This window comes from Gouania willdenowi, chromosome 13 (assembly GCF_900634775.1).
Source record: "Gouania willdenowi chromosome 13, fGouWil2.1, whole genome shotgun sequence".
NCBI lineage: Eukaryota > Metazoa > Chordata > Actinopteri > Blenniiformes > Gobiesocidae > Gouania > Gouania willdenowi.
The window spans coordinates 26183552-26201023 of record NC_041056.1 but is presented as its reverse complement, the minus strand read 5'-3'; the positions used below and the strand labels follow the sequence as shown (position 1 = coordinate 26201023).

The 17472-nt window shown below is 37.9% G+C and overlaps 1 protein-coding gene across 2 annotated transcripts in view; it reads left to right on the top strand.

Moving 5' to 3' along the window:
* Positions 1-638: 638 nt before the first annotated feature.
* Positions 639-17472, top strand: part of ets1 (v-ets avian erythroblastosis virus E26 oncogene homolog 1) — a 52703-nt gene continuing 35869 nt past the window's right edge. The window contains exons 1-3 of one of the 2 annotated variants that reach the window (XM_028464612.1): positions 639-738; positions 3232-3414; positions 9146-9293. In XM_028464612.1, the coding sequence (XP_028320413.1) occupies positions 3346-3414; positions 9146-9293 (217 nt within the window). In that variant the 5' untranslated portion in view covers positions 639-738; positions 3232-3345. The remainder of the gene's footprint in view (positions 739-3231; positions 3415-9145; positions 9294-17472) is intronic. The other variant, XM_028464613.1, reaches the window with a different exon arrangement.

Genomic DNA, 17472 nt, shown 5'->3' with positions numbered 1-17472 from the left:
TTGTTTTTAGTTTTAGAGTTAAGAAATGCAGCTTAGAGACTAAGAATTTTTTATTATTTTAAATTGAATTCATTGGTGTTATTTTATTTTTTAAAAAAGAATCTTAATTATTTCTTAAAGGTGCCTTTGTGGAAAATAATTTAAATTCCAATTGTGCAAGATTTGGTCTTTATACGTGAGATGTTTACTGTGGCAAGACTTATTACCTACAATAAACATGGGGGGTGAAAGTAAATTTCACTTTGAGCTACTTTTTACTTGTACTTATGTATGACTTACTTGTACTTGTACTTGAGTACAATTTCAATCAAGTAACAGTACTTCTATTCGAGTAGGATATATCAGTACTCTTTACACCTCTGTTAATATGTGCTACTGTGGGTTTTAGAGTAAAAGGAGGAATGAAACAATGTAACTACAGGGACTGACTGCATCTTCCTGCTGCAGAAGCCTGTGTGCGTGTGTGTGTGTGTGTGCGTGTGCGTGTGTGTGTGTGTGTGTGAGCCTGAGCTGCTTGTGAAGTTAGGAGACAATATGCAGAGGAAAAACAGGATTTGGAGAGGATCACCCTGCGATGGAGGGAGGGAGGGAGGGACTAAAAGTGTGCGTGATACATCCTCTCCTCTGAGACACTATAGGAGCAGGTAGAGCATCTCTACTGCTGTGCATCGCTCAGCTGTCACACACTCAGCTGTCCTGCGCATCCACTCCACAGGAAACTTCCCACACCGCCAGTCTGTAAGTACAAAGCTTTCCATAGTGTGTGTGTGTGCGTGTGTGCGCGTGCGTGTGCGTGTGTGTGCGCGCTTGCGTGTGTTGCCTTCAAACTTTCAGTTATTTCCGTCAGGAATCCTTATAAAACACGAGGCGCGCCTTTTTCTTTTCAAACTCAGACGCGCTATTTTGGATCCTTTGTTATTTTCACTTCTGCACGAATATGAAGTGGAATGCTGCACATATTTTTTTTTAATGGAATGAGTTTGAATATGATTGTGAAATGATTTCATTTTGCATGCTACAGGCGTCATGCTGGAGCATATACAATCCAGCCTCTGGTTGGAAAAAACACAACCAAAACGAAATGAGGTTATTATAAGAATAATTCCATGTTCTTTTTGAATGCCATTTCAGTTACTTCTTCTTTTTTTTTGTTGTTGTTGTTGAGTGTGCATGCATCAATATGATTTGAGTATTATCTCCTTTTTCTATGGTTGCTTATTTCTGGGACAAGAGCTCTAAATCATTCCGAGCTGCTGAACATCTGCAAGCATTGAGCCCTGAATGAAACATCTTCCTGCAGCATGTCAGCAGCAGCTGCCACCACCACCAACAACCCACTTAAAGCTGTGAAACATATGAATGCGAGGAAGTGAAGAGTCTTGTATGCAACATGCCACTACCCCCCCCACCCCCACCACCACCACCCCATCATCTCCCATACACATTACACACAGCATCCCCCTCCCCATCCCTCAGATCGGTTTCTATTCCATGAGTCTCTCGCTGATGCTGCTGGAGTAAACAATGTGAAGTGGGAACTAGAAAACAAGTGTTAGAGGTAGAAGGCAAAGAAGACAATAGGCAAGGCTAGTGAAAGAAGGAAATAACCTATAGGGGAAAAAGAAATGGGGCTAAATGTATGACAAATCTAATGTGTGTCAGTTTAAAAGACTTTCAATGTAATTTGTTTGAATATTAAAAAAAAAAAAAAAAAAAAAAAAAAAAAAAAAAAAATATATATATATATATATATATATATATATATATATATATATATATATATGTATATATATATATATATATATATATTCATTTGCTTATTTCTTGTTTCAAGCAGGGACAAGAAAGAAAAAGAAAAAAGGAACAAAACAAACAAACTCAAGGAAACTCCAACAGAGAAAACAATCAAAGATGTTCCAAATAATATATACGATCCATGTACACTTATAATTGCAATAATGTGTTCGCTCGAAAAGCAGTTTCTTAATTATATGATTTTTCACCATATTGCTTCAATCTGTTTGGACTTCAAGAAATACACAAACAAATATGGAACAGTATAGGGAAAAAAAAAACTGACAATCAGTGACTTAAGATATATATGCTTACAATGCAAAATACCAATAAATGTAACATCTGAGGACAAGTTATTGTGCATCAGTCTGTCATTGTGCAATTGTACTCTCTGTTTACTGGATGTTAAAGGTTCATATTCATTTTAAAAATATGGTTGGAGCACTCCTCCCAGATATGAACTATGTTGACAGCTTTTAAGTCAGGGTTCTCAACTCTTGGGTCAGCACTCCAAAGCAGGTCACGAACACTTTAGTATTCCTGTGGTGATTCGGTGATTTATCACGATATTTCACCGTGCGATTATCGTGTTGATCAAAAAATGTCCATATCGATTTTTTAAAATTATGTTTTTTGACATATTAACATATGCATAGCACGTAAACTCCCAGTCACTAGATGTCAGTGAACCACATCAGACCTTGTTAAACTACCTCACTCCTCAATGCATTATAGCGTGATTGCACTTTTTTTTTAATTTCCTTTTTTTAAGAATTTAAGAACTTAACAGAAACAGTTAAACTTTTTTGAAAAATGTAATTTGACAGTTTGATAAACATACCACTCGTTTTTAATTTTGGTACTTGAATTACAGTTAGTTACCATTTACTTGTTCTCGGAAGTATAAAAACAAAATGAAATCGATTGTATTTCATACCGTTTTTGATGGTATCGCGATGTATATCGTATTGTTTAGTATCAGGATATATCGTATTATGACATGGAAATTGCGACAGATTCACGGCAATGCACTAGGTGGCGTCTAAAATGTCTGTGATTAAAGTATGCTTTTAAGGTATTTTTCAACAATTTAAATGAATTTGAAAAAAAAAATTCTACATTTACTCAAGTTATTTTTAGCCGCAGATTGAACATGAAAGTTTTCTTCTCCAGATTCTCTGAACTGATTAATATGTTACCTAAATGTCTGTTATATTCTTCTTGTGCTCTGTTTTTATATCAACACAAGTTGCACTGTAAATATACAGTATACTACCTACTTTGTTTCTTAAAGAACTAGTTGAATTCCATCCAAACCAAACTCTGTGGTTTTTCTTTCTTTCTTTCCTTCTTTCTCTCCTCGACCCCTATCCCCTTCTCTTCCATTATTTCTCACATGCAAACACATACAAACAAACCATACACCATGGTTGACAGACACACACAAAGTGTAAGCGCTGTGTGACACACATCTGGTTCCTCCCTCCCTGCTCTGGCTCTTTACTCTGATTCCCTGAGCAGGCCCTGCTTCTCACTTCCACACCGTCTGAGATGAGTTACTACATGGATCCAGTTTCTTCCTACCCAGCTCTTCACCCCTGTGACCGTCTGGGCGCACTGGTAAGACCTCCCTCGTAAATTATCTCTGTGTTAGGGCTTCGTCAGCTACCTACCTACCACACAGCAGGCAAAGGGTGTGAGCCAATGAGCATTTATGTGCTGTGTGTTAGGGCTGGGCAATATATCGAGATTCAAGATATATCAAGTTTTCGGTTTTGGCGATATAGAAAATTACAACATCGATATATATATTTTTTTATTTAGTAGCTTATTTTGTATTAAAATACTCATTGTAGGAGTTGCTGCTTTTGCTACTTCTCAGAACATGAAAAGCACAGTTAGATGGATTGCTGAGTGCATTCTAACAGAGACCTTCCACTAAACAAGTCACACTACAGAACTCACTCACACATGCTGTCCTTTAGAGGAGAAAAAGCCAAAAGTGGCACATATTGTGCAGCTATTTGTTATTAAATGTCCCAGTCCCGTTGTGTATTTTCTCTCCCTGCTTTTGTGTATTTTTGTTGTTCTTTTGTGTATTTTTTTGATATGTGTGTTGTTCTTGAATTTTTGTTGTCCCATTGTGTATTTTTTCTCCTTTTGTGTATGTTGTTGTCCTTTAGTTATTATTATTATTATTTTGTATTTCTGAAGTGCCATTGTGCATTTTTTCCTCATTTTGTGTAAATTTGTTGTTGTTTGTGTATTTATCTGTTTATTTGTTTGTTTTTTGCGTATTTTTGTCATCCCATTGTGCACTTTTGTCTCCTTTTGTGTATTTTGTTGTCTTATTAAGTATTTGGGCTGTTCTTTTGTGCATTTCTCTGTTAATATGTGTTTTTGTTGTAATTTTGTATAGTTTATGCTGTCATTTTGTGCATTTAATTTTGACGCCTTTAGACGCCTTTATTTTCTTTCTTTTTTTTTTAACCAATCTTAAAGTACTGTAGCGTTGTTTATTTCACCTTTGTGGAATCTTGCATCAGCACATTTAACCCAGAATTGTCTTTCTGGTAAGACTTTATTTGAATTAAAATGATCAAGATTTATATTGTATACTTTGGTCCATATTGCCCAGCCCCACTGTGTGTGTGAGTGTAGATTTGTTAGTCAGACATGACGGTGCAGGAATGTCTTTGGGAGCACAGGATTGGTGCCACCAACTCTGGATTCCATCACTCTATCTTAACATAGTTGACTTTGTAGTGGTGTTACACATGCTGTTCCTCATCATTTCCCGCAAGTTAGAAAACAGTTGTTGAACAAGGAGATTTTTCTTTGAAGCTGTGAAACTTCTCTCATGAGATCCCCTTTGTTCCACCACATCCTTTCCTTTAGCAGGTAATATTGTAAATAACTCGACAAGTAAATCTCCCAGCATTGAACCTTTTTAGATTTGAGCCACCCAGCCTTTATGCTTGGCAGTTAATTTGCAAGAACTGAGTAAAGAGTCAAAGACAGTTGAAGCTGGGAACATTGGGATTCCTGTCAGGTGAGCATTCGAAGGGTGAGAGCCTAAGAGCGGAAAAAATAAATGCCTCCATTTGTATGCAGACCATCAGCACATTAGGATAATAGACTGAGGTTACATGCAAATGGCAACCCTATTCTGGCCTGATACAAAACATGGAAGCATACAGCTCCCTTAGTCCTAATTGGCTCAGGTGGTGAGGCTTGCCTTTGAAATTGAGACGACTGTATACAGAGGCAGCTCGGTCAAAAGGTGAGCTAGTGTCACATCTGCACAAAACAGGGATTCTGTGTGAGTGCGTGTGTGTGTGTGTGTGTGTAATTGCACCCTGGTCACTGCCTTTTATTTTCTGTAAAGTTATGTTAATTTTGACAGCAGCTATCGTCTCAGAAGACTCATTTTACTCTTTTGACAAAAACGTATCGAGTTAAAGGCTTAAGTCATCAGATTCCCATAGGATAATTACTAGTACTTTAATACTATTAGTCCCACAATGGGGACATTAATTGTAACCACTTTAACCAATAATTGGTAACTAATTTATCTTCTTGTCAGAAGGGAAGATCCACTAAGCCTCTTGATTCCCAGACAGTTTACTTCTTGAACGGTAATTCACCATCATATCCGTTACTTGCAATATTCATGAGGAATGTTTTGGACTTTAAATATTTGCGTCCTAATCCAATTCTGTGTTTATATCTTTTTTTAATCATTTGCTTTTTAAACTTTGGAAATTGACACTGGCTGCAAACAACTGGTCAGTGAATGAAGGAACTGATTGTATGACTAAGACTAATTCTTTCTACTTTTGTCCAGAGTATATTTGTCTAATTTTAATATTGTTAAATCATTTTTATCGATCACTTTTGTCATTTTTTTTTTTTTTGTCTTAGTCTAGGGTAATAAATACATTAAAATAAACAATAGAATATGACTAACTTTTTAAAGTGCCCCTGTCAGACTGAAAAGTCATGGGTGTCTGAAACTAGAACCACACACTTAAATATATGCTCATCATCCACAGTTTACACAATAGACTGTTAGTCCTTCACTGACCTGTGGGGGCATCTGCTGCAGCTAGAAGAAGAACAACACTAACACTTGAGTGGGTAAAGATCAACCTCACAAACCTATTTAGAATGAGCACGTTTCATAAATAAATAAATGGTGTTATTAAGATTACAGGATCATAAGCAATGAAGACAGGCATCATGTTATATTTCAACTGGAAAAAGTTATTCTTTTAATAGTGAGTGATTTAAGTATTACGGTTGATGGTGAAAGGTGGACGGAGGCAGAAGTAGTGTCCAGAATAATTTCAATTTATCGTAAAATACAGTGAAAAGGGGTACAAACAACAACATAATTATTAAGTCTGACGTCAAAATGAGTATGTAGTGCGTTCGCACTAGATAGTATGCAAAAATTTAGTACGTACAGTGTGCACACTACTCATACTCAACTGCCCCGCATTGTGAGTGGAATGTAAAAGGGTTCTGGAACCAGCTTCAAGCTAAAAATCAAACATCCCCTTTTCAAAACAAAAGCATCTCTTCTTGTCTTCCATTAGTTTTTTAACCCTTTTCTGAATAAAGCTCTTATTTTGAAGTTAACCAAAAGTTTAGTCAGTAGCACAATTGCAGGTCTCCGAAAATCTCTGAAATGACAGACTGAAATGTGTTTTATGGATCAAATGTCCACATGTTAATATTCTGCATGGTCACTTTCTCAATTAAAATGTTTTCAGAACTTTCAAAGGTGGCGAATCAATAGAGATATTTAGCCTCAGAGTTCTTCAGGGTTTTTGTCATTGCAGGTTCAAAATGCGTCTTGGAAAACTTGGAAGTATACCTCAGTGGGAACGGTCACCATACCAATAATACTAATAGTATACAGTAGACAGTATATACTCATTGAGTGTGTAGTACGTTAGTATGAGATTTTGAACACAGTTTGGTATTGGATGGCATGGCAAAACAATGATCGAGCAGTGCTGGGAAGTAATCAAGAGGATTGGGCACACCTGGGTGGAGACAGGAGGAAGAAGGGGAGCATACTCATTTTTAAAAAAACCAACGAAAACAAGACATGGGCACAACAGAACATTAGCATAAAAACACAACTTAAAACATGATCAAAGTATGAAATGTAACACAATTCATTGGAGTTACGCATAACTCCATAAAAGTAGCTACTGTATGTTGTTGGAGGATTTAACTTCGAGACCAAATGCATTGGAGGCATTAGCCTCACCTATAACAACACTGGGAAACCAAACAAATGTTATGAACAGAAGACTCTGTAGCACATAGCCAAAACAGACAAAGAAACTCCCATTAATCAAATCAAGCTAACAAAGCTAACAAACAAGGAGGAAAACACATTCCTTGGTCAACTAAACTGTGAACCAAACAGTATTAGCAGAGAAAATAATACTGTACTTTTGATGTTATCTCCATTGCTATCCAAAAAGCAGTCTGAGTATGTGTAATCTATAAATCATATGGCTCCTTCAGCCACTGAAGTGCCTGCTAAACTGTCCCCCCTGATCCTCTGGTCATGTTAGCCATCCTTAAAGCATCTGATAAATACTGGTGAAGAACAGGGGCTGCTTATCACATCAGCACTCACTGTGCACAGTCAGATACATATTGACTTTTTTGTTAAATCATATGTTAGAAAAATCACAGTGAGCTGGAATGTTGTGTAAAGATCACTGTCAAATTAGAAAAGAGATAATGCATTCTCTAGCAAATAGATACTGAATGTTTTAAAACGTCTTGTGTATACACATAGTACATAGATATAATATTGTGTAATATTTTCAATTTATGATTTCGACACCATTTTAAATAACATGGAACACCGATGTTGGTGAACTGCTATGTAACAATGAACAAGATCCCTAACAAGGCAGGTATAGAAAAAGTGATGTTTTGAAATTGAATAAAAAAGAAGGGAAATGGCTAAATGTCCCTCCCACTCTTTTGTATATACACACAATTTCAAATCTTTTAAGTCCCAGCTATAAAGTGCTGTCTTTAGATTGCCCCCCCCCCCCCCCCCCCCCCCCCCCACCCTCTTCCTAACCTAACCCCTTTCAGTGATAAGCAAAATAAAACAACACAGGTCAGATAAACTGAAGGAGACAAATTTAGTAGCAAGCGTTATCTTCACATGAAAACAAGGCAAAAATAGTTTTCAAATCTATGGGTGCACTTTGGCCGACGCCACCGCAGAAAGTTATCAGTTCTTCAGGCAGATTTTCCTCCTCCTTTATGCAAGTATTTTTCTTAAAAGCATAATAACAGATGCTCTTGATAATGGTTGCAACCCAAAACAACCCTTCAAACTAGACCATGGTGGCTAGAACTATCAAGCCAAACTCCATGCAATTTACCTTCAATAGTTGCTAATTTTAAGAAGTAATATATAGAGCTTAGTGGACACATATTTCAGAATAGAATTCATTAAAACTAAGTATTGAGGTTATAGGAGCATTTCTTTTAACCTTTTGAAATCTACAGTAGTCATGATTTTCCAAAAAATATATAGCAGATGAATCCAATTATCTATATAAAAAAATACTGTGTAATGCTCTTTTACCATGCATACAATATATTGCAATTCTGTTTGGTTCAGAGACTTAACAGAACCCGAAGGTTCCTTCAAGACCTGAATTCTGAATCCTCCACCAACGAGGCAGGATTTTCACCAGCATTTATTTATTTGTTTGACTTTTAACAGCAATATGTCAAAAGTATTTTGACAAAATTTTAACCAAAGATAAACGTTACGCAATAGAAAATTCCATTACATTTTGGAGGGGATCCAGACCAATATAATGGTTCTGGATCTGTTTGAAAAATAAAAAAATCCCCATCTCTCATTAATGTTGAAATTTAAAAAATGTATATATTGGTTCGCAATTTTCCTCAATTACTCTACCAAGTTTTATTCAGATTGCACATTTTTTGCAATTTATTCAAAATAATGGGGTAGACTATGCATTTGGACATACTGTAATGCTAAGTGGGATACACTGATCCAGATAACTGCCAATATCTCATATCTGGCAATCAGGACGTTTGGCGCTTGGCGGGGGTTTGCGCTCTCTGAGAGCTCTTGCCCTTTTTCAGGCACTTCTGAATATAATGATATACCAAAATCATCTTCCAGCAGAAAGCCTGAGTATTAGTTATTTGCAATGTGTCAGTGTGTTCCTGAGGGATATATCTCAAACTTGGAACAGGACAGCAGTACTTCAGTACTGGAGATTGAGACCCTGATTAAGCCTCATTGTGTCCTGTTTGTCACCAGAGGCAGACTGGAGGAGTAGCTGTGGGTCCTCAAGTGCAGCTCCCAGGTGTAGTTCACCCTCAGCAGCAGTACTGCCCTTCACAGCCCTTAATCTGTCACGACATTCCTCTGCAGGAAGTCCCTGATGGACATGAGATGTGTGCTACAGGTAAGATGGACTGCTCAATCTCAAATATATTGTTCTAAACTGTAGACGTTGGCATGGTTGGATTTTAACCATACTGAAACAATCCCTGAGATTAAAACTTAACCTGGACATCCTTGCTGTGTATTTACCTCATGTGTCCAAAAATATTTCGACAGTAAGAATCATCTTGCAAATATTTAGCATCAAAAGTGTTGCCAAAAGGAACACTTGCAGACATGCACACAAATATTTTCTTGCGTGATGACTTTATTAACTTTTTTACTTCAATTTTGTAACTTTAATTTTATTTCATTAAATTCACACTTTAAGTCTGAACCTGTCTTAGTTTGTGTAGTTACATGTTTCTTGCCAGTGTTCACCGCACGTTTGAAACAATTCATGCTTAAAACATTGAACACATATTTTGCAACAAAGCATAAAATCTGTGAAACACTTTAAACCCAAACAAACACGTCTACACTGTTCTGATGAATAACTAAAGTACAGTGTTTTTCACCTTTTTTTTAAACAAGAAAGGGATACCAATGGTTTGTGAAGTCAGTGAATTGTATTGCCCATAATGATAGGCTCACTCTTTAAAATGACTAAAGGATAGAAAGTGTGTGAGCCACTGGTTTTCTGAGAGGTGGAATGAAATATGTCTTGGGTCTAAACTCCAGCACTCTGAAACCCTGTTAGATGGCGTGTCAAACTCAAGGCCTGCATGCTCCAAACCTGTATTGGGCTATCTACTGCCACCTACTGACATGGAGGCCAAATTATTGCTTTTTTTCTGCACTAGCTGCACACGAGACAAGGTCCCCTACTTTTTGTGTGCTTTATCAATAGGGATGTAACGATTAATCGTAAGGCAGTTAAAAATCGATTCATAGGTATCACGGTTGATATCGATTTTCTGAAAATTGAATCGCAGTACTTTTTTTGACCAGCAGAGTGTAGGCGGCGGGCGGAGTCTGCTAATACTTTCTTTCTAGCCGCCTTCTACTCTTAAATATGTTAATAAATGATTCATTACTCCTTTAGCACCGAAAGAATATCTGTAATATTACTTGAATATCTGTAAAAGTCACGTTTTTCTATTAGCTCTGTCTGCTAGCATAGCTTCTCTTCTTCACTGCAAGATATCTGCATGCCAACCGACCACTGTGTTACCAGCGCCCTCTGCTGGTCCAAACAAATATGACGTAAATTATTGCAATCACGGTTTTTTTTTTTTTAAAGTCCAATTGTTAAGGCAAAAAATACATTTTCAGTTGCACTTTTAAAAAGAAAAAGAACTATTATGCAGTTTTGCATAGTTTATTATAGAACCAGAATTTAAATTAATAGGCTTCATTTTCATTTGTATTATTCCTTTATTTATTTCATTCAAGATTTATTTTTAGTTAAATTGCATTGTTTTGAATAGTTTATCGAGGAATTCTTTTGACAATGAAAAATAAAAGGAAAATAGTACCGTATTTTCTAGTTTTTTTCCCAAAAAAAAAAAATTGTCGACAGTCCCATTTTGTAAAATAAATCGTGAGAGAATCGTATCGTGAACCCAGTATTGTGAATCGAATCGTATCGGGAGTTGAGTGAATCGTTCATCCCTATTTATCAAGTTTAGTCACGTAAAGGAGATGTAAGCACAAAAGTTAAAGTGGATTTTTTTCCCAAAATAAAACTACTTTAGAATATATAAAACATTTATACATAATTTATTCATTTAAAAAAAATAAAATAAAAAATTACGGCCTGGTGTTGGTCCAATCTACTCCCCCAATTACAAAATTGGCATCTACCTTGCCGTGGCAGCGTTCAGGAAAGGCGGAGTTATATTGGTATGCTGCATTCACACCGAATGTATCTTCGGCGGCACCAGACGGATCTGCCGCACGAAACGTTCCACATGTATCGCGGGATCAAAAAATTTCACCATTCGCTTCATATGCACGTCAGAAGCGAAGCACCGCCCACCAGCGACACATCGAACTCTGTGAGTTTCACTGCCTGCTGAAGCGAGGAGCTGGGCTCCTTTTTCTCCTCTCACAAACATAAACCAAAAAAGCCTGTGTGATTAGCGGCTAATGCTATCCTAGCTCAATGCTGACTTTCAAAGATGAAAACTACAGAGAGAACTTTTACCTGCTACTACCACCACCTCGCTGATTCTCCTCCACGCCAAATCCTTCCTAGTCTGGTCCCAGTTATAAAGGTCGTGTCATACAGCTAGAGGTGGTCACACACAGCTTCGACTCCATGGTTGAATGGGTGAACAGACCGGTGTTCGTGTTGACGTCATCGTCAACAAAGACTATGATTGGTTTCCGTCATGCGAAACAGTCGCAGGAGTTCAATATTTTCAACTCTTGCGGATGTGCGGATATGCGTTAAATCGGGAGCGCGCTTTCTGTGCTCTTGATGTGCAGATCGGACCGCACAGGAAAGATTTTGCATCTGGGATACATCTATCCATTGACTTTGTATGTAATCTGGACGTACGAACATTTCGTGACGCATCCGGTGTGACCGCAGCATTAAAGACATTAAATGCCGTAATTTACATTTGAGCAACTTTCCTTTCTTCCTCTTTAAGTTACAAGGGGGTGTTGGACATTTCAAGGTGCATTGTGATGGTTGGGTACCACTGCTTTACCAGATAGGTCCTACTTGCATTTTCTCATTGTTTTCTATTCAACTGTTATCAAGACCTGTGTCTTTGCTCTCAGCTTACCATTCCATACTTACTCATATGCTTACCCTCACCCAAAATAGTTTTACTTCAAACTCGAACATTCCTTCCATTGAGTCCCTCCCTGTTTGACTCTGGCCTCTTCTAGTCCTCAAGAGTGATCGATGCAACGACAGACATACGCTGCATGAGTGGAGTAGGGTGGCTGAGGGCACTTGATTTCTTCCGTCACCTCCCTGAGCTGGATGCAGGGAGCAAGACAGGGGCCAAAGGGCGGCCATCTTTTTCCCAAACCCTTGGTTTGGCCTCTGGAGAATAGGAGTGTGTGTGTGTGTGTGTGTGTGTGTGTGTGTGTGTGTGTGTGTGTGTGTGTGTGTGTGTGTGTGTGTGTGTGTGTGTGTGTGTGTGTGTGTGTCAGAATCTGATGGGATTTGCTGATGTTTGTTGCCAGAGAAACACTCCTCTGGAGCCCTCTTTTCTCCCAGCATTAAACCTCTGACATAAACTTCGCTGAGTGGAAAATAATGACCGAGTGCTGACCTCTTCTTCTCTCGTCCATGTCTTGAATCCACACAGACTTCAGATCTAAGAACATTCAAGCCACCTGGAGATGTTGTTAGAGTCATTTAGCTCATGCCCCGGGTGTCATAGAGGGCTACTGAGGTTTTTGTGCTACTAGCATTTTGTATTATGAGTCTAGAACTCAGCTGAAAAACCTTAACTCTTTGAGTTTTAAAATGTATGATTGGATGTGTACAGAATTAAAAAGTAAGACAAATGCTGAAAAAAATGTACACATTTTAAGGATTAGGTGTTTTTGGAAGGTTTTAGTTTTTTCTATTTAATGTAAATGTTTGTTCTATTTCAAAAACAAAAATAGACTTTTTGTTTTCTTGTACAATGTTATAGTCATTTAACATACAATATAATTTGTTATTAAACGTTTAAGCTGACATTTAAGGTAGGCTTCTTATATGCTCCATAGACTTGTATGAAAATCAGCACAACCTGTTCTTTCTTTCACAGTGCTTCACTTTCACTAATTTCTGTTAAGTCTACCGTAGTGGATGAATTCTTTGCCATATTTAATACTGGAATTTTCCAAGTCCTCCCCACAATACAGTAAAGTGTATGATAACAAGTAAGTGGGTCTTCTCACGCGTCCCACCTGTCACAACATAATTAATGTCTAATGTAGTCCTAATATAATGTATGTATGAATCTTGATGTGTAGGTACACCATTAAAAATGTTAGATATTACAAGAGTCATGTATATGTATCATAAAAAAAATAATAATAATGACCTGCATATTGTCATTTTCATTCTTGATATCAACTACCAATTGTTCAAATGTGCTTGAATAAATATCTAAAGAGGGAATTAAGTAGAAAAATGTAAACAATGAATAAAAATAAATAAATAAATAATAAAAAAAAATCTTCATCTTTGCACTCAGTGGTTCTCAAACATTTTTTTGGGCAGTAGTTCCACATTTCTCTTATATCTGAATCCAAGTATTACTTTTGTCCGACTACAATATTTTGCTCAGAATGCTGTGAAAAAACAACTATAGAGCGTAATGATGGAATGAATGAGAGATTTTAAAGAATCCCATTGTAAATAAGTGGAATAAAACAGTATTTAGTGCCTCTTGTCTGAATTTATTCCTGTAGTTTTTACAATATTTGGTCATCTCTCGCATGTGGGACCAAGACTGACATTTGTATTTTCAGTTCTTGTTTTAATCAAGATCATTTTCACAATCTTTATTATGTTAATCATTTTTAACCAAAAATAAACATTCTAAAATCCAATATTTGTAATGTTTTCGTTTGTTAATTTTCCTATTTCTCTCTCTCAAGGACCTCCTGTAGTGTCATTGCATACCCCCATTTAAAGGGGACATATCATGCTAAATCCACATTTTTAGCCCTTAAATGCATTTTGTTGTATATTTAGAGTGTTTAGAAGTACAGAAAAAAATCAAATTAGTCTCTTCAGGTGCTCCGTAGATATCTTTATATTCTGTTTTGGTCATATTTTTCAATCTGTTTCGATTTTTCTATTCTCTGTTACATTTTTTGAACAATAACGTCACAGTATTTGCAGTGGAACTGGCAAATTAGTACATCAACTCCAGGTCCAACACTTTGAGCAATCTACCATTTTTATTTCTCGCTTTTATTTTGTAGTCCAAGCTCAAGGATGCCGAAGTTACGAGAGGATAAGTCAAAATGTTTGGTTGTTGGATGTAGTAACCTACACGCTTCATTACACCGTCTCCCAGCATCAGAACCTTTTCGAAGTGTCTGGTTGAGTTTTACTTTTCACGGAAATGTACCGTCATCTGTGGGTAAGGTCATTTTTGTGTGCGCGAAGCACTTCAAGGATGACTGCTTCGCCAGTATAAAGGATTTGCCGAAAAACTTTGTCTGATTGAGGGTTCAATTCCTTCTGTCTTTGGAGACGACGAACAGAGCACTTCGGTAAGCTGTAAATAACGCTAAAAAGTGTGATGATAAGACGTCCCTGTCATTGTTTTGTTAACATTAGCAGTTGCACCGTCTTCATATGTTAGCGCTGTGTGCTCGTTTTAGATCCTTGATGATATGGCCTACGTGATTTAATTTAAGTCTAAAGTCTTATTAGTCATTTCATTTTGCCATTTTTGTCTCCGTAAAAGACTGTATTAAAATGCATTTCGTGACGTTAGCTTGGCGCTAGCGTTAGCTCGGTGCTTGTGTTAGCTCACTTGATAGGGTTCTGCAGGTTCATCATCTTCATTTTCATCTCGCTCCACCGGGTCAGACTCTGGCTGTAACATGTAAGGCTGGATGGACAAGTCTTCCGTTGTTGACATTTTGTAAATAACCTCTGAATAAAAAGTTTCTGCGCCGCTACATAATCGTATCTCTTCTATCAAACTACAAAAATGGCTGAACAGGGTGGAGTTGAACTGAGTGTCACCTCTGCAATCTGGAGAGGGGGCGGGGTATGAAGTATCTCATTTGCATTTAAAGAGACCGCACCAAAACGAGTTGCTCTTAGAAGCACATCAGAAAAGGGGTAGAAAAGGGGTCTGTGGAGCTATATTAATGAGGAATTCAGACCCAAGCATTGCAGTTCCGCTTTATATAGACCACAACTGTATGATTTATATGTAAAAAGAAAGGATTTAAAACCATGATATGTCCCCTTTAAGGAACACTGTTCTAACTAACATAAATTAAACTGCTAATGCAATTGTCTCTAACACATTGGTATTGTCGTTGACACAGTGTTAACTTACCTAACAGGTGGCCCGTTATTTTCATTCCTATCTGTCTAGTCTCAGAAACAAAACACACTGTCCAGGACTTACGGGATGATATATATTATTTACCTTTTAAAGTGGGTACGCTAGGACGCTGCAGCTGAAAGTGACTTTTTCCCACTGTAAGCGTCTCGGCTGTTTAAGAAAATAAAATGTGCCTGTGTGAGAATGAAAGAGTACAGAGCAGATGTGAGGCGAGGATGTTGGATGTTAAAGGACCATCGCATGTTTGGCCCAAAGCCTAATGTCACACACACTGCTTCCTGACAACAGCCATGCTATGGCAGTGTTTACACTGACTTAGGTCAAGTCTTCACAATCCAACCCTCACAGCACAGGACCTGTTGTAAACTCCCATTATGAAAACCTGCTACATGCAAGTGTGTGTGTGTGTGTTGTGAGGGAGGGGGTTTCTGTATATTCATTCATTAAATTCACACCCTGCACCCTGGTGCGTGTTGTGTTACTGCATCCTTCCATTCAATAAAGCCCACGCACACACACACATATATATGTTCATACACACTAACGTGCATACACCTCCACTCCCAGGCACCCACGAGTTCCCAGTACATTCAAACATACACTCCCATTTAGTCCACACAGACACAACTGTGATCTGGCACTCAGGGACCGTTGGCCTGGGTTTTATTTGATGTGATTTGACAGCTGGACAGTTAGAAGAGGAGGGGTGGAAAGCAGACGAGAGTGGGTGGAATACAGTTTAGGAGAGAAGACGGATAAGGAGAGGGATAAGTCACAGGACTGGGACTTGGAGGGTGGGAGGAAAGGAGACAAGTGGAGGGGGTTCTGAGATGGTTAGAGCTCTGATGAGGGGCACGTCCTCACGGGCGCAGGCCCATTTTTTATTTCTAAAAGTAAACAGGCAGCCTGCGGGGGTCTGGGGGGTTATGGGAAAAGAGGAAACAGTGATGCTAATCAGTCCGGCACACACTTCCCCCCTCCAACAATAAAACAAAACAAGAGTGGTAATACGGAAAAGCGACAGACAACTGTGGAGGAATGGGCTACACTATAGAGGGGTCCTATGTTTGAACTATGTGGTATGATGCACGGCAATAAGGCTAAAGGCTTTCAGTCTATAAACAGTGGAAAGATGGAATAATTAACTACTGCACCCTATATTTGTAGGTTGTATTTTTAGAAGTGTGAAACTATTTACCACTCTACTCTATCTAAAGTGTCAAATATGTTTTTGGCCTTTGTTTAGGGTGTGTCCTTTAAGAGTTGTGTAAAAGTTTTCCGTCACTTACAGTTTCCTGCTGTGCACCTTGTTAAAAAGCTGGCCTGTTATTTTACTCAAGCAGTTTATTTCTTCATCATCAGAAAATGTTCTCTTCTAAAACTTGTCACACGTGATTGCCAAATGTCCCCTAGTCTGAGGTCTGCTGGCTTTACTTCCAGGAAGCATAAGTTGTAAGTTCCTCTTCAAAGAATGGGTGACTAATAAAGAATTGTTATATCAGCTGGGGAACACAAAGTTCTCAAAGACATGCAATCAATGACAGATGATGACGCAACAGATGCCAGCTCATCAGGAAAGGTGGAGCTTTAATAAATCCTAAGAGACAGCACCTATTGTTATTGTGCTTGTATTGAAAGCTTAGCAATATCCACGGACTATAAACCTGAATGACTTTACAATAACAATGGTATGTGTGGATGGAGTAGTCATATTTGTATGTGTCATTATACTGTATGTGTTTATAGTTCAGTCAAGCATGCTAAAATCATCACCTTTGTCAAGGAAGTAATATGTTGTTCACTGGTGTTTATTTATGTATTTGTCTAGTAGCAGGATTATTTCAAAAGTACATAACACATTTTGACACATTTTGACACAATTTTAACCAAAGATAGAACTTAGACCAAGGGTTCTCAAGGTCTCATCCTGGGACCGGCATTTTGCCACGGTCATTCAATCGCAACCCACTTTTATTTAGAATTCAACCGACCAAATTTAGTTTTCAAAAACAGTTATTTTCCTGTGCAACATGCATTTCACAGCATTCCTGTCAAAAGAAAAGTTTCTTTCAAAATAAAAGACAAGTCCAACAGGAGAAACATTGTTTATTTTTGACCAGCTGTCTGCGACCCACCCAGTACAGGTCTGCGACCCACTTTTGGGTCCTGATCCACCAGTTGACAATATCTGGCTTAGACCATGGA